Source organism: Ctenocephalides felis, unplaced genomic scaffold (assembly GCF_003426905.1).
Source record: "Ctenocephalides felis isolate EL2017-DRISC unplaced genomic scaffold, ASM342690v1 CF-g0.4_SCAFFOLD_00845, whole genome shotgun sequence".
Classification (NCBI taxonomy): domain Eukaryota; kingdom Metazoa; phylum Arthropoda; class Insecta; order Siphonaptera; family Pulicidae; genus Ctenocephalides; species Ctenocephalides felis.
Genome location: NW_020536999.1, coordinates 4,189,229 through 4,202,362, shown reverse-complemented (window position 1 = coordinate 4,202,362; position 13,134 = coordinate 4,189,229). Strand labels below are relative to the sequence as shown.

The following is a 13,134-nucleotide window of genomic DNA, read 5'->3' as shown; positions in this document are numbered from 1 at the left end:
CTTTGAATCAAAGGGAATACGGGCTAAGTTAGAATTATATAATTTTACAAAAAGAATTAAATGGACTTCTATTAAATTTCGGTTCTAATCTATGATTATTTCGTATCATACTGCCCTCTATCGTTGCCCAGAACAATTATTTTTAAGAAACAAATTGAAAAAATATTTGAACCGTTATTAGAAAAGAAACGCCACGACACATCTTTAAATAAAAAACGAGATTTCATTGAGTATTGTTAAATTTTTCAAGTAATTCAATATTTTTTCACTTATATTTCAATTCAATTATGAATGATTCCGAAACTGTAAAATTTGCGAATGGGATTTTGCGAAATAATTATAGTTATTTAATTTAATTTAGGTTGCTCATTTTCTTAAATATTTTTGTATGAATGTTTGGTATCATTAGTGATCTAATATGCATGTAAGTGTATGTATGTGCCGTGTGTATATTTTAAATCGATTATTATTTTTGGCAAAATTGAGAGAACAAAAACAAAGCAGGAATTTGTTATGTAAGAGTCCGGAAAGTCCGTGGATAATTTCAAACTCGTATTGTTTTAGGAAATTGCGTCTGATGGAACAAAAAATTAACTACAATCTATATATATATATATATAATATATATATATATATATAATATATATATTACGTATGTTCCATTAAGCCATTAATAATTATAATGTATTCATATATACAATCCCCATTAAATCTTGCACGAAATCAGAATTAATAGTTGTCGAGATAAAATCTAAAATGGATTTAAATAGAAAAATTACTACCCCCGAAAAATAACGATTCGGATATAATTTATTTTCAGGGACTTGAATTATCACTAGAGATAAAAATTATACTATATATATTTATTATTAAACACATATACAGAGACACATAAATATATAAATTTATTTTATATATTTATTAGTTATTTATTCATAATATTTATTCATATATATATATATATATATATATATATATTATTTAGTTATTTGTTTATAACAATGGTTTGAAACTGAACTAATTTATGAAAAATAAGAGGAATTATGCATATTTACTGTATAAATTATTGATATTTTTTTTAGTTCTTGATAATTGTAGTATAATTATAATTGTTTAATCTAAAATATTTAAGCTTAATATAAAAGTTTGTTTTTTATTTTAAGATCTGTCGAGACGTTTCTTTTTTTCATTCCAGTTCATATGTGGTTGCAATTAAATTTTCTTCAATGTGTTAGCGATGGCATTTTGTTAAAAATTATCGTTTTCTATAACGATAGAGGGCAGTGTGGTACAACTTTAGTATAGATTTGAACCAATATCGAACTTTTCATTAACAAAGTCAAACAAACATTTTTCGTGTGATTGTTTTATATTCGTGTGTGTTATTTTATTTTATTTTTTCATATCTATTACTAGTGTGTGTGTGTTTACGTATTTATATCCTCTTGTGGAATATTTTTTGGAATATCCATGTCGGATATCAATCTGTCATAATTACAGAGTTATGTAAAATAAAACGTTGTAGACGATTTTAAATATATAATTGGCGAATGATTCTATTGTCTCGTATATTTTTTGTTGTTATAAAAAATGAAGTAAACAAGCGCGGGAATGTCTTTGATATATTTGTCATAAGAATAATTTTTCTGTATATAAATATATATATATATATATATATTATAATATATATATATATATATATCGCTTTTCTACGAATCTAACGCCATCTTTTGTTCTTTTAATACTTAATCATTAAAATTAATTTTGTTCATAATGAATATTCATTAAGGAAGTGAATAAGACGAAAATCATTGCTCACACAGGAAGATTAAAATTGTTATTGCATTCAATTCGGTCATTATATTTAATTAACACTAGAAAGACGGACGAATTGAGTATACCTACATTGCCTGAAAACAGTCAAAATGACTGCGTCGTGAAAAAAATAAATAATGCGTTTAGAAATTTGTTTAAAATTAATTTTTATTATTTCATGTACTATTTACATTTATACAAATTATCTATGAGTGCTAAAAATAAAAAAATAGTTCATCTGACAAAAAAGTTCATTATTTTTAAAATTATGCAAATATAATTTGAGATCTTTTATGAGTACATTTCCGCAAATATGTTTGTTGCAAATTGACACGTATTATTAGTTTTATTATTATTACAAAGTCTTATTTGGCAAATTTTCTTTTATTACTACTGGTATGTGCATGATGTCTGTGGGTCATCATTTTCCTTTGATTTTTTTTGTGTTGATGTCGTGTAGTCCGCGGAAAGCTGTTCTGCCAATTCAAACAAAAACTGTTCTCTAAGGATTTGTTTTCTTCGGATTTTTATTCCAGTCGCTTCTTTGTAAGAATCCAGGCATTTATCGCAGCCAAATCCAAAATATTGAAAAATATTTGCAGGGGTCATCTACGTGAACTACGTGGTATTTCACGGTATATTTTCTTTACCTTTAATCTGTCATGTCTTCTTTGCTGACCATAAGTAAGTCAATTTCAAATTTTTTGCCTCATAGGCCCCACAAGCATATAAAATTCCAATAAATGCATTCAATATTTCCTGTAACGATGTTGTCCAATCGTACACCAAAATTTGACTGCCCTCTTCTTCTGTGCACTGTTTATGTGTTTGATAATATAATTATCTATTATCAACGAAATGCACTGACAAGATCACCTGTAATAATATTCTTTTTTGAAAAGCTCGTTGGCCCTTTCACACCCTTGAAAACACAGATGATGACCTTCCTGGAGTACCACCTTCGGCAATTTTTGTCCATACAGTACCATCGAGAGCTGTTTCTGTTCCTTGAATTCTTTCATCAGTTTCTGGGCCACTTAGCACCCTCCTGCATACACTTTCATTTTCATCAATAGTTATCACCTTCATCGCTACCCTCAGAATTAGATGATTCACGTGAATATAATCCAATTCATCATCAAATGATTGTGCCCAATTTTCTGCATTTGATTCTATGTCGGAACACTCTTTACTTATGCTCGTTAGCTTTTGCAATAATTCACTTCTCTTCGACATTTTATTTATAAGTTCTAAAAAATCAACTGAACAACGCGTTATACTGAAAGTTACTACGCGAAAAAGACCGGTCTAATGTCAATACTTACCAAAATTCGGTTTTTTATATAAAAAATGCATTATCGCATATTAGAGATGAATGCACGCGAGATAACTATTGCAATACAATAACAAAGCCGTTTGTAATATAAAATTTCTAGAGCAGTCAAAATGACTGTGTTCCGTCCATGCAGGCATAACATGTAAGAATATTGAAAATAAAAGTGAGATAAGGCAAATAATACGATTTATCTACGCATTTATATGTTGTATAAAAAGTCACAAAATTTCACGAAGCTGCGACTTCAAATACATAGTAATTTTTATGTTTGAAAATGGAAAACAGTCAAAATGACTGCGTCCGTCTTTCTAGTGTTAATTAATTATTTGCATGAATTTAATTAATTATTCTATTGAATCATGTCAACAGTACAGACACATAGAAATGGACTCTACTGACGAACAAACTAATAAATTAATAAATAAAAAAGGAAGGAAGTAAAATTTGTAAACGACTCTTATCAGTTTTTATAATAATAGTAAAGTTTATATATATATATATATATATATATATATATACACTAGCAAACCCGACGAACTGAACTTTCGTGAGAAAGATGAAGAAATTTTTTGTTTGTTTTATATATGAGAAGGAAAAATTTGATTTTATTACACAACAGTAATGAATTAATTTCGATTACAAAAATGAAGTGTTTTTTAGTTGAACTTCTCTAAGTAAATGAAAGTGAAACCGCAAATTATCCGTTTTATTGAAGTGCTCTTTGGTAAACCACATTTTTTGTTTTTTGGTCTGAGGTTAACACAAACAAAGCTGATGGATTTCCAACTCGTGAACAGGCAACGTATAACTGCCCATGTGAAAAACAATGATTTTCTAAATAATCTATTTGAAATTTATCCCGCAAACACTAAGCGATTGGCTTTGCGACTTATTGTTGCGAACGCAAGGCGAACTGGAAATTGCAATCGTTTGAAGTCAAATGGAAGACCAGTCGGAATCATTGGTATGTCACCAAATCGCCAGCAATTTTTGATTGAATGGTGAAATTCAGTGCGTGTACATCATTATTTCTTGCGGCAAGAATTGCTCGTTAACTTAACCAAGCATAATTCTGATAATTCTCACTAATGTCATCACTCGAATTTTTAATGCAAAATTGTCGAAATCGGTTCATGCGTTCTGGAGTTATTTCGTCAGGAAGGAAAACCCGACTTATTTTTATATATATAAAAGATAATATATATATATATATATATATATATATATATATATATATAATTATTCGATTAAGGGATAGCATGATAAGTAATTATATTTGTTCTACGATAAAACTGCGCATTTGCACGCAAAATATATATATTTATATATTTATATGTATATATATATATATATATATGGAGGCGTGCTCCATATTGTAGAAATACCGGAATTGTCCAAATTATAGTCATAATAAATTCCATGATATATTATTTATATTTGGTTTATTTTATGTATGATTAATATCCACGACACTATGTGTTGTCATATTTATCGTTAATAAAATGTGATTGGTATTTTCTTATTTATAATAGAAAAAGAAAGGTTTTGAAAATTATACATTTTGGCAAGTTCGACTAGGGAGAAACAAAAACCGTGTCCGATCTGACACTTGAATTTATTTTTGTTTTTCTCAGTGCTGTCACTATATGGGCCAATCTGTCCAGAGACATGTGATGCGTGTTGACAAGCCGCTATGCGTGTTGGCAACCCGCTACATATATATATATATATAGATGTTATATATATATATATATATATATATAAATGTACATATATATATACATTCAAAAAAAAATTGATTCCAGGAAGTATCACTAACAAAATGAATGCGAAAATCTATTGTTTTAGAATTTTAGTCGTATCATTCATTATAATTATAAACAATTACATACGTCGTTAATTATAATTATAATCTGCTGAAATTCATAAGATTACTCTTTATCTTATTATTAGTAGGTAATTTTATCTAGTTTGTGCTAAACTGAATTAAAAAGAGTACCCGGAACAAAGTTTTTGGTGCTATTCAAAGAAATGCAAAAAAATGGTCCAAATTCACATATTGAAATTTACGCAATGTATATTTAAATTTTATCTAGTTTCTCCTAAACTGATTTTAAAAAAAGTTCCCGAAACAAACTTTTCATGTTATTTAATAAAATGTAAGGAAATGCCTAACTCTTCATATAATAAAAATTTAAGTCACTATAATATAAGTGGGAATTCAAATGAAAAGAAGAAAATTCATATAAAACTATTTATAAGGAATTCTAGTAAGTTTTATCTAGTTTCTACTACACTGAATCAAAAAAGAGTGCCCGGAAAAAAATTTTCGGGTTATTTAATAAAATGTGAAAAAACAGCGTTCAACTCTCCATATATTACATGATCACTATATAAGTGCGATTTCAAACACGTCTTAAGCTAAATTTTGTTCTAGAGCTTATAAAACTATTTATAAGGAATCGTAATAAATTTTATCTAGTTTCTCCTAAAGTAAATCAAAAAGAGTGCCCGGAACAAAATTTTCATGTTATTTAATAAAATGTAAAAAATTACGTCCAACTCTCCATATATTACTAATTTAGTCACTATTTAATTGCGATTTCAAACGTGTTTTATTCAAAATTTTGTATTAGTGAATATAAAACTATTTATATGGAATTTTAATATATTTTATTTAGTTTTTACGAAAATAAATTAAAGGGAATGTCCGGAACAAAATTTTCATGTTATTTGATAAATTTTAAAAAAATGTCCAATTCTTCATACATTAAAAATTTTAATCACCAATAAGTGCGATTTTAAATGCGTTTTATACAAAATTTTGTTTTGGAGCATATAAAAATATTTATAAGGAATTTTAGTAAATTTTATTTAGTATCTGCTAAACTAAATCAAAAATAGTGTCTCAAATGAACTTTTCATGTTATTTAATAAAATGTAAAAAACAGCCTCCAACACTCCATATATTCACTTTAGACACTATACAATTGCGATTTCAAATGCGTTTTATTCAAAATTTTGTATTGAAGCTCATAAAACTATTTGTGCAGAATTGTAGTATATTTCATCTAGTTTTTTCTAAACTAAATTAAAAAGAGTGCGCGGAACAAACTTTTCATGTTATTTAATAAAATGCAAAAACATGTTTAACCATTCATATATTAAAAATTTAAGTCACTACATAATAGCGATTTCAAATGCTTCTTAAACATAATTTTGTATTTTGGCTCACAAATCTATTTACGCAGGATTTTAGTAAATTTTATCTAGTTTCTACTAAACTAAATCAAATAGAGTGCCCGGAACAAAATTTTCATGTTATTTAATAAAATGTAACAATATGTATCCGAATCTATTAGGTTGTCAAATATCTCCCTTCCGCTTTTTTGCTCTTCGTTTATAATACAAAAAGGCGGAAGGGAGATATTTGACAACCTTATATATATTCTTTATCAACCGATTTCAAAGTCATTTTATCCAAAACTTTGTACTAGAACATATAAAACTATTTATAAGGAATTTTCCTAAATTTTATCTAGTTTCTCCTAAGCTAACTTAACAATAGTGTCCCAAACAAAATTTTCGTGGTATTTTAAAAAATGTAAAAAAATGTCCTCTCCGAACTCACAGACTGTGTACATCAGCCGCGTACTTGGCGATTTCCAGGGCGCGCGCCACTTTGCCGAGGCAGACTCGGCCGGCCGAAACCGGCTCGGGAAACATCTGAGGAAAATAATTAATTAATTAATAATTTGATTAACTATACTAGTTTTAAGTGGCATTGTGCCTTGAGGCAAGTTGCATGCACTTGCTGATACGTGAAAATAATCGATTTAGATGCCAATTCTAGGGTAAAGAAATGTTTTGGCAACGCTATGTTACAGGTTTATCTTTGTATGAAATGTAGCTTCACGTATGTTATCAAAGAGACATCAGAAAAATGCACTTGTGTTAAAATTGTTATTTGTGGTTGCGCATTTTGTAGGTTAGGTTTTATGTGTAAAACGCCTAGTTGCACAGAAAATACATAACATTTTGACAATTTTTACTACCGAGATAAGACCGTAACGTAGGATTGCCGTAACATTTCTGTTTTATCCGAGATTCGGCTCATTAATGAATAACAATTGAGATTTATCACTAAAACTGTGTTTATGTGAGAATATATGGATTTTTTTACGCTTAATGGTATAACATGAAAAATATGTTCCGGGCACTTTTTTTAATTTAGTTTAGCAGAAAATAGATAAAATTTACTAAGAAGCCTTATAAATAATTTTATATGGTCCAGAACAAAATTGTGAATAAAACGCGTTTGTAATCACAACTATGTTGAGACTAAAATTTTCACGCTAGACATTTTTTTACATTTTATTAAATAATATGAAAAGTTTGTTCCGGGTACATTTTTTATTCAGTTTAGGAGAAACTAGATAAAATTGACTACAAATTCTTATAAACAGTTTCATATGCTCTCAAACAAAATTTTGAATAAAACGCATTTGAACTCGCACTTATACACTTAATTATAATTAAAATTATATATATAGAGAGTTAGATATTTTTTATATTTTATTAAATAACTTGAAAAGTATGTTCCAAACACATTTTTTTCATTTAGCTTATAAGAAACTAGATAAAATTTACTACTAATCCTTATCAATAGTTTATTTTTTCTGAATACAAAATTTTATTTTATTATTTTTTATTATTCATTTGAATAAATCGAGCTTGAAAATGCATTTATGTATTGTGTAAATTGCAATATACGGAGTAGGACATTTTTCTGATTTTTATTATATAACATGAAGGATTTGTTCCAGGCACCCTTTTTGATTTAGCTTATGAGAAACTAGATAAAATTTACTACATATTTACATAAACTATTCTAACTAATTTGAAGACGCATTTTATATATTCGTAATACATATTATTACATATAGAATTTTTTTTTACGTCTATTTGGTTCATACAAAAAAATTGTTTCGGCACTCTTTTTCAGTTTGTTTAGGAGAAACTAGTTTTAATATAGTATATTTTCATGGAATCAGTTCAATTAGTTTGAATACAAAATTTCAAATTAAATGAATTTAAAATCGCAATTATATCGTGACTAAAATTTTCAATATATGAAGAGTTGGACATTTTTCTACATTTATTTAAATAACACAACACTTTTATTTCTAGCACTCTTGTATAATTAGTTCAGTAGAACCTAGATAAAATTTACAATTACATATGTATTATTTTATATAATCGAATACAAAATTTTTTGAATAAAATAATTTGAACGCCCTTCTACCTTTTGGCAAATATGGACAATATATGGATTTGGACATTTTTTACATTTTTTCATATAACATGAAAATTTTATTCCGGGCACTCTTTTTGATTTACTTCAGGAGAAACTAGATAAAATTTACTATAAATTCTTACAAATAGTTTTATATGCTCCAGTACAAAATTTTGAATAAAACCAATTTGAAATCGCAACTATAAAGTGACTAATAAATTTGCATTATATGAAGTGTTAGACATTTTTCTACATTTCTTTGAATTACATGAAAAGTTTGTTTTGGACATTCTTTTTTATTTAGCTTATGAGAAACTAGATAAAATTTACTACATTCTCATGAAAATATTTCAATTTACTCGTATATAAAATTTTCAATAAAGTGAGTTAGAAATCGCACTATATTTTCAAGTTATAATTAATTACAAGACATTTTTTGTTCCGGGCACTGTTTTTGGTTTAGTATAGGGGAAACCAGATAACATTGACTTGGATTAGGCATTTTGTAGGCCTAATTAGTAGATATTTTGCTCTATTATTTCATTAAAATTAAAAAAAAACAATTTCTTCAACAAACCTTTACAAAGATACTTCTTTAGAGAAGTAAATGTGAATATAATTGTTAGTCATTCTAAAAAATATATATATAGAATATTTATTTTATATATCCAGTCCAGATAAACTGTCATTTTGTTTTATACTAGAATTACGGCTCCCTATTATAATTCGTGTATCCTAACGAGCTCTCTAAAAAATATGGTGACCTATCAATACAATTTCTAATCGAACAGAGTTGTAATATATATAATTGTATTAATTTAATTCAATTTATATAAAACATTTGATTCCAATTTGTGTTCTAAAAGTGTATGCTATATATTATCTATTTTCTGAATAGTTTAATGTAAAAAAATATCGTTTTAAATCGATCGATTGTCAATATTGACGCTTTAAGAAGAAAAAAAAGACTGATATGTCATTATCGATTCCAATCAGATAATGCATTCGCCTATTATTTGTGCATGTATGATGCATTTTCATAGAAAATGCATTTGTTTGATTTTCTATTAATTTTTTGCAAATCATTGTCACGTAAATGGAAGATTCTTTGAAATAAAAAGCAAAAAATAATTAATTATTTATTATGTACATTTTGACACTGTATATGTGACATCATTAAGCACGCTAACAAATTCTAAAAAATATTTTTCAAAGAAGATATAACAAGTATAAAATATATATCAATACATACCAAAGCAGGAAATAACACAAGACACAAATTTTAAAGACATTATTTAATGAATAGAATAATAAAATAATTAAATACAAGTTAAATAATAACATTATGTAGTTAATCACATTACTGCCAATTCATAAATGGCGCCCAAAATGCACAGCAATGCCTTATAGAAAACGAAGGGGTTCACAAATGTGGATGCAGGATCGGGTTCTCGGAAAAACTAGCCGTTTGCAAAAGAGTTTTAACAATGATAAAACAAAGTATTAGAAAGATTAAAAAATCTATTATCTAATGCTTTGTTTTATTTTCCTTTATCCCCTTTACATCATTGTTAAAACTCTCTTGCAAACTGCAAGTTTTTCCGAGAACTCGAACCTGCATCAACTTTTTGTGAACCCCTTCGTTCCAATATGGCGTGTTTTGTCAATTGTCAATGATTAACTACATAATGTTATTATTTAAATTTTTAATAATTATTTTATTCTATTAGTGTGTTTTTTCATTAAACAATGTCTTTAAAATATGTGTGTTGTGTTTTTTCCTGCTTTGGTATGTATTGATATTTTAATTTACTATATCTTGTAGTTAACCTAGAAATTTTTTAAGACTTTGTAAAATATTTTTTTTAAATTTGTTCAAGTGCTTAATGATTACATACATATTGTGTAAAAACGTGCATAGTAATTAGTTAATTATTTATAATATATATATATATATATATATATATTATGATTATATTATCATTAGAGAAAATGTTCCCAAAAGGTTGATGTACGAGGAAATTTTCTGTCCAATTTCGAAGAACTACTTACGAAAAAAAAATTACAGTTTTTGTGTCACAAATGTATAAATAATTATACGTTTATAGGCTATACGTATTGTCATTGATATAAAACACGCCTTTTGTATATTTGATATATACATTATATATATATATATATATATATATATTATATATAATGGATTATATCGAAAAACCATTAGTAAGTGTCGACTGCCAAACACATATCATGCATTATTGAGATTCTAATAATTATATACTGTGTTTTGTAAATATATATATATATATATATATATATATATATATATATATATATATATATATTGTATGATTCTGAATTTGATGTTGACATATGTATTAACAAAGTCTAATAATCGGGCATAACATCAATAAAAAACATGAATTTCTTTCAAAAATTTATTTTAAATCCATACGTTCGGCTAATCCTAGCCTTCATTCAGTGGAAAAATTAGTTGATCTTATTGTTAAATTGGAAATATTTAATAATCCATGGTATTAGGATATGGTAATGCACTACACTATGTATTATAAACATTAACTTGAAATTACACAATATTTTCACAAAATACTGATTTGAAAAAATCACAAATGGATAGTGTGTTATTCGTAGACTGGTTGAAGATGTAAATGTATATATATATATATATATATATATATAGATATATTATGTACATATATTTGAAGTATTTTTGCAGCTCAATCGTCCATTTCCATTGAACGTTTCGACACTTAATGTGTGTCATCATCAGTATCAAACCAGGAAAAACACAAAAAATATAAAATTTATTGAAAACACTAAACTTGTGTCTAAGAATAACATAACTATAATTAATAGATAATTAATAAAAAGGAAAAATTAAAAGAGCAATATAATGCCCATTTAAAGCGTATAGAATTAATTTTTTTTTATATTTTATATTTTTTTGTGTTTTTCCTGGTTTGATACTAATGATGACACTCATTAAGTGTCAAAATGTTTAATAGAATAAAGAGTTTTTCTATTTTAATCTTCTTTTAATTCGACGATTGGGCTTCAAAATATTTTAAATATGTATATACATACATATTAATATATATATATATATATATATATATATATATATACAGTGGCGTCGGAACCAAATTTTTGATGGGTGCTCGTCTTTTTTTTTTTTAGATAGGCAGCCAGTGGTCTCGTTTTTTTTTCTTAGAGATATTATCCCATATAATTTTTTGAAATTGATGGGTGGGCTGAGCCCCCCATCAAAATTCATGGGTGGGCTCAAGCACACACAGCCCACACGGTTCCGACGCCACTGTATATATATATATATATTGGGACAACATTAAGCATTCGAAATATGAACTACTCTGAAGTTTCATTCATTAATAAGAGGCATGAAGTTTGACTTATGTTATTTTGATATTCGTGCCATTTGGAGGTTAGTTTTCAGACGTGGACTGTACTAAAAGTTTGAATAATCTCTCATTTAAGCACCTTAACTATAGTTTTTTGCCAGTTTTGAGACTACCTACACATTGATATACTGCTAATATTAAGAAAACATAATTTATAGAATTTATAAAATTTATTTTTATTTTTATTTATTTAAAATTTATTTATTTTTATTTATAGAATAAAATTAGAGCGCTATGAATAGCAAATTTTCATCGTAGTCTTATTTGTTAACTTAACCCATAAGGTAATTTATAGTTATTGCAAACATTTTTGCATATCTTTACGTTTCAAAGGTTTCTGAACATTTTGGCATACCTTAGAAAAATTTGATGTACGTGTCTGTGTGCGGATACAATTTTTCGTTCACGATTTCGAATCGGTTGATTTCTCGAATCAACCGATTTGAATGATTCAAAAAACATTGTACTTGTATTGAGAAAATGAAAATTTGATTAAATTATTGCCAATCACTTCCAATTAATTTTATAACAGTGCTGACAGATACAAGATTATATGGAGCTCTTTATATTTACATCAAATCAAATAATATAAAATTATGAATGCAATATACATAAAACAATGATATATATGTAAGAGATAGTGTAGATATTATGTAATATAGTATATGGCTAATGTACCAGTTTATAAAGCCAATAAAATAATAATAAAAAAAAAATTATTGCCAAAGCAGGTCTAGCGGTTTCGCAGATACATAGGAAAACGTAAAAAAAAAATTGATATTTGGCGGTCAAAAATTATCATTAGACATATTAGATGTATGATAACTATTTTAAAAATGAGTACTAATTTTGTTACAATTTTGATGGGTTCCGTACCAAGATTGATAATTTTTAAAGTTTACTTATACGGTTCAAGCAAATTTCAAAATTATCAAAAAAAAAATCAAAAATATACAAAGTTTTATACTTCAAATATGAATTTTAAATTTACAATTCAGTTTGAAAATACATACATTTCAAATGCGTTATTCTTACCGTAAGAAATATATCCTCAGATGGATTCATTCGGCATCTCTTGCTAATGTAAACATTCTCAAGTGTTTTGAGCGATAAGATCATCACTGTATATTTTATGATTATAATTATCTTTTTGAAGATGTTTAAAACAATTGTTGTAAATTATTAATCAGTATTTATTGATCACTGATTTTTTTCTTCGAATATTTCATTACGGTACGGGAAGTTTT

General features: G+C 26.7%; 2 protein-coding genes across 2 annotated transcripts in view; both read right to left on the bottom strand.

Moving 5' to 3' along the window:
• Positions 1-2,475: 2,475 nt before the first annotated feature.
• On the bottom strand, positions 2,476-3,051 carry LOC113370209. Its single transcript, XM_026610889.1, has 2 exons — positions 2,737-3,051; positions 2,476-2,631 (listed from the first exon to the last, which is right to left on the bottom strand). The coding sequence occupies exons 1-2, from the start codon at positions 3,049-3,051 to the stop codon at positions 2,476-2,478; spliced, it is 471 nt and encodes a 156-aa protein (XP_026466674.1).
• A 3,727-nt stretch (positions 3,052-6,778) lies between these two features.
• The window catches only part of LOC113370184 (dynein beta chain, ciliary-like), a 17,995-nt gene continuing 11,639 nt past the window's right edge, over positions 6,779-13,134 (bottom strand). The window contains exon 11 of the mRNA XM_026610859.1: positions 6,779-6,877. Within this exon, the coding sequence (XP_026466644.1) occupies positions 6,779-6,877 (99 nt within the window). The remainder of the gene's footprint in view (positions 6,878-13,134) is intronic.

Bases quoted from the DNA above. Each gene is read 5' to 3' on its own strand.
- LOC113370209 (XM_026610889.1), bottom strand. From the start codon at position 3,051: ATGTCGAAGAGAAGTGAATTATTGCAAAAGCTAACGAGCATAAGTAAA. The intron at 2,632-2,736 runs GTGTGAAAGGGC...ACACATAAACAG, and splicing joins CATCATCTGTGTTTTCAAGG to TGCACAGAAGAAGAGGGCAG.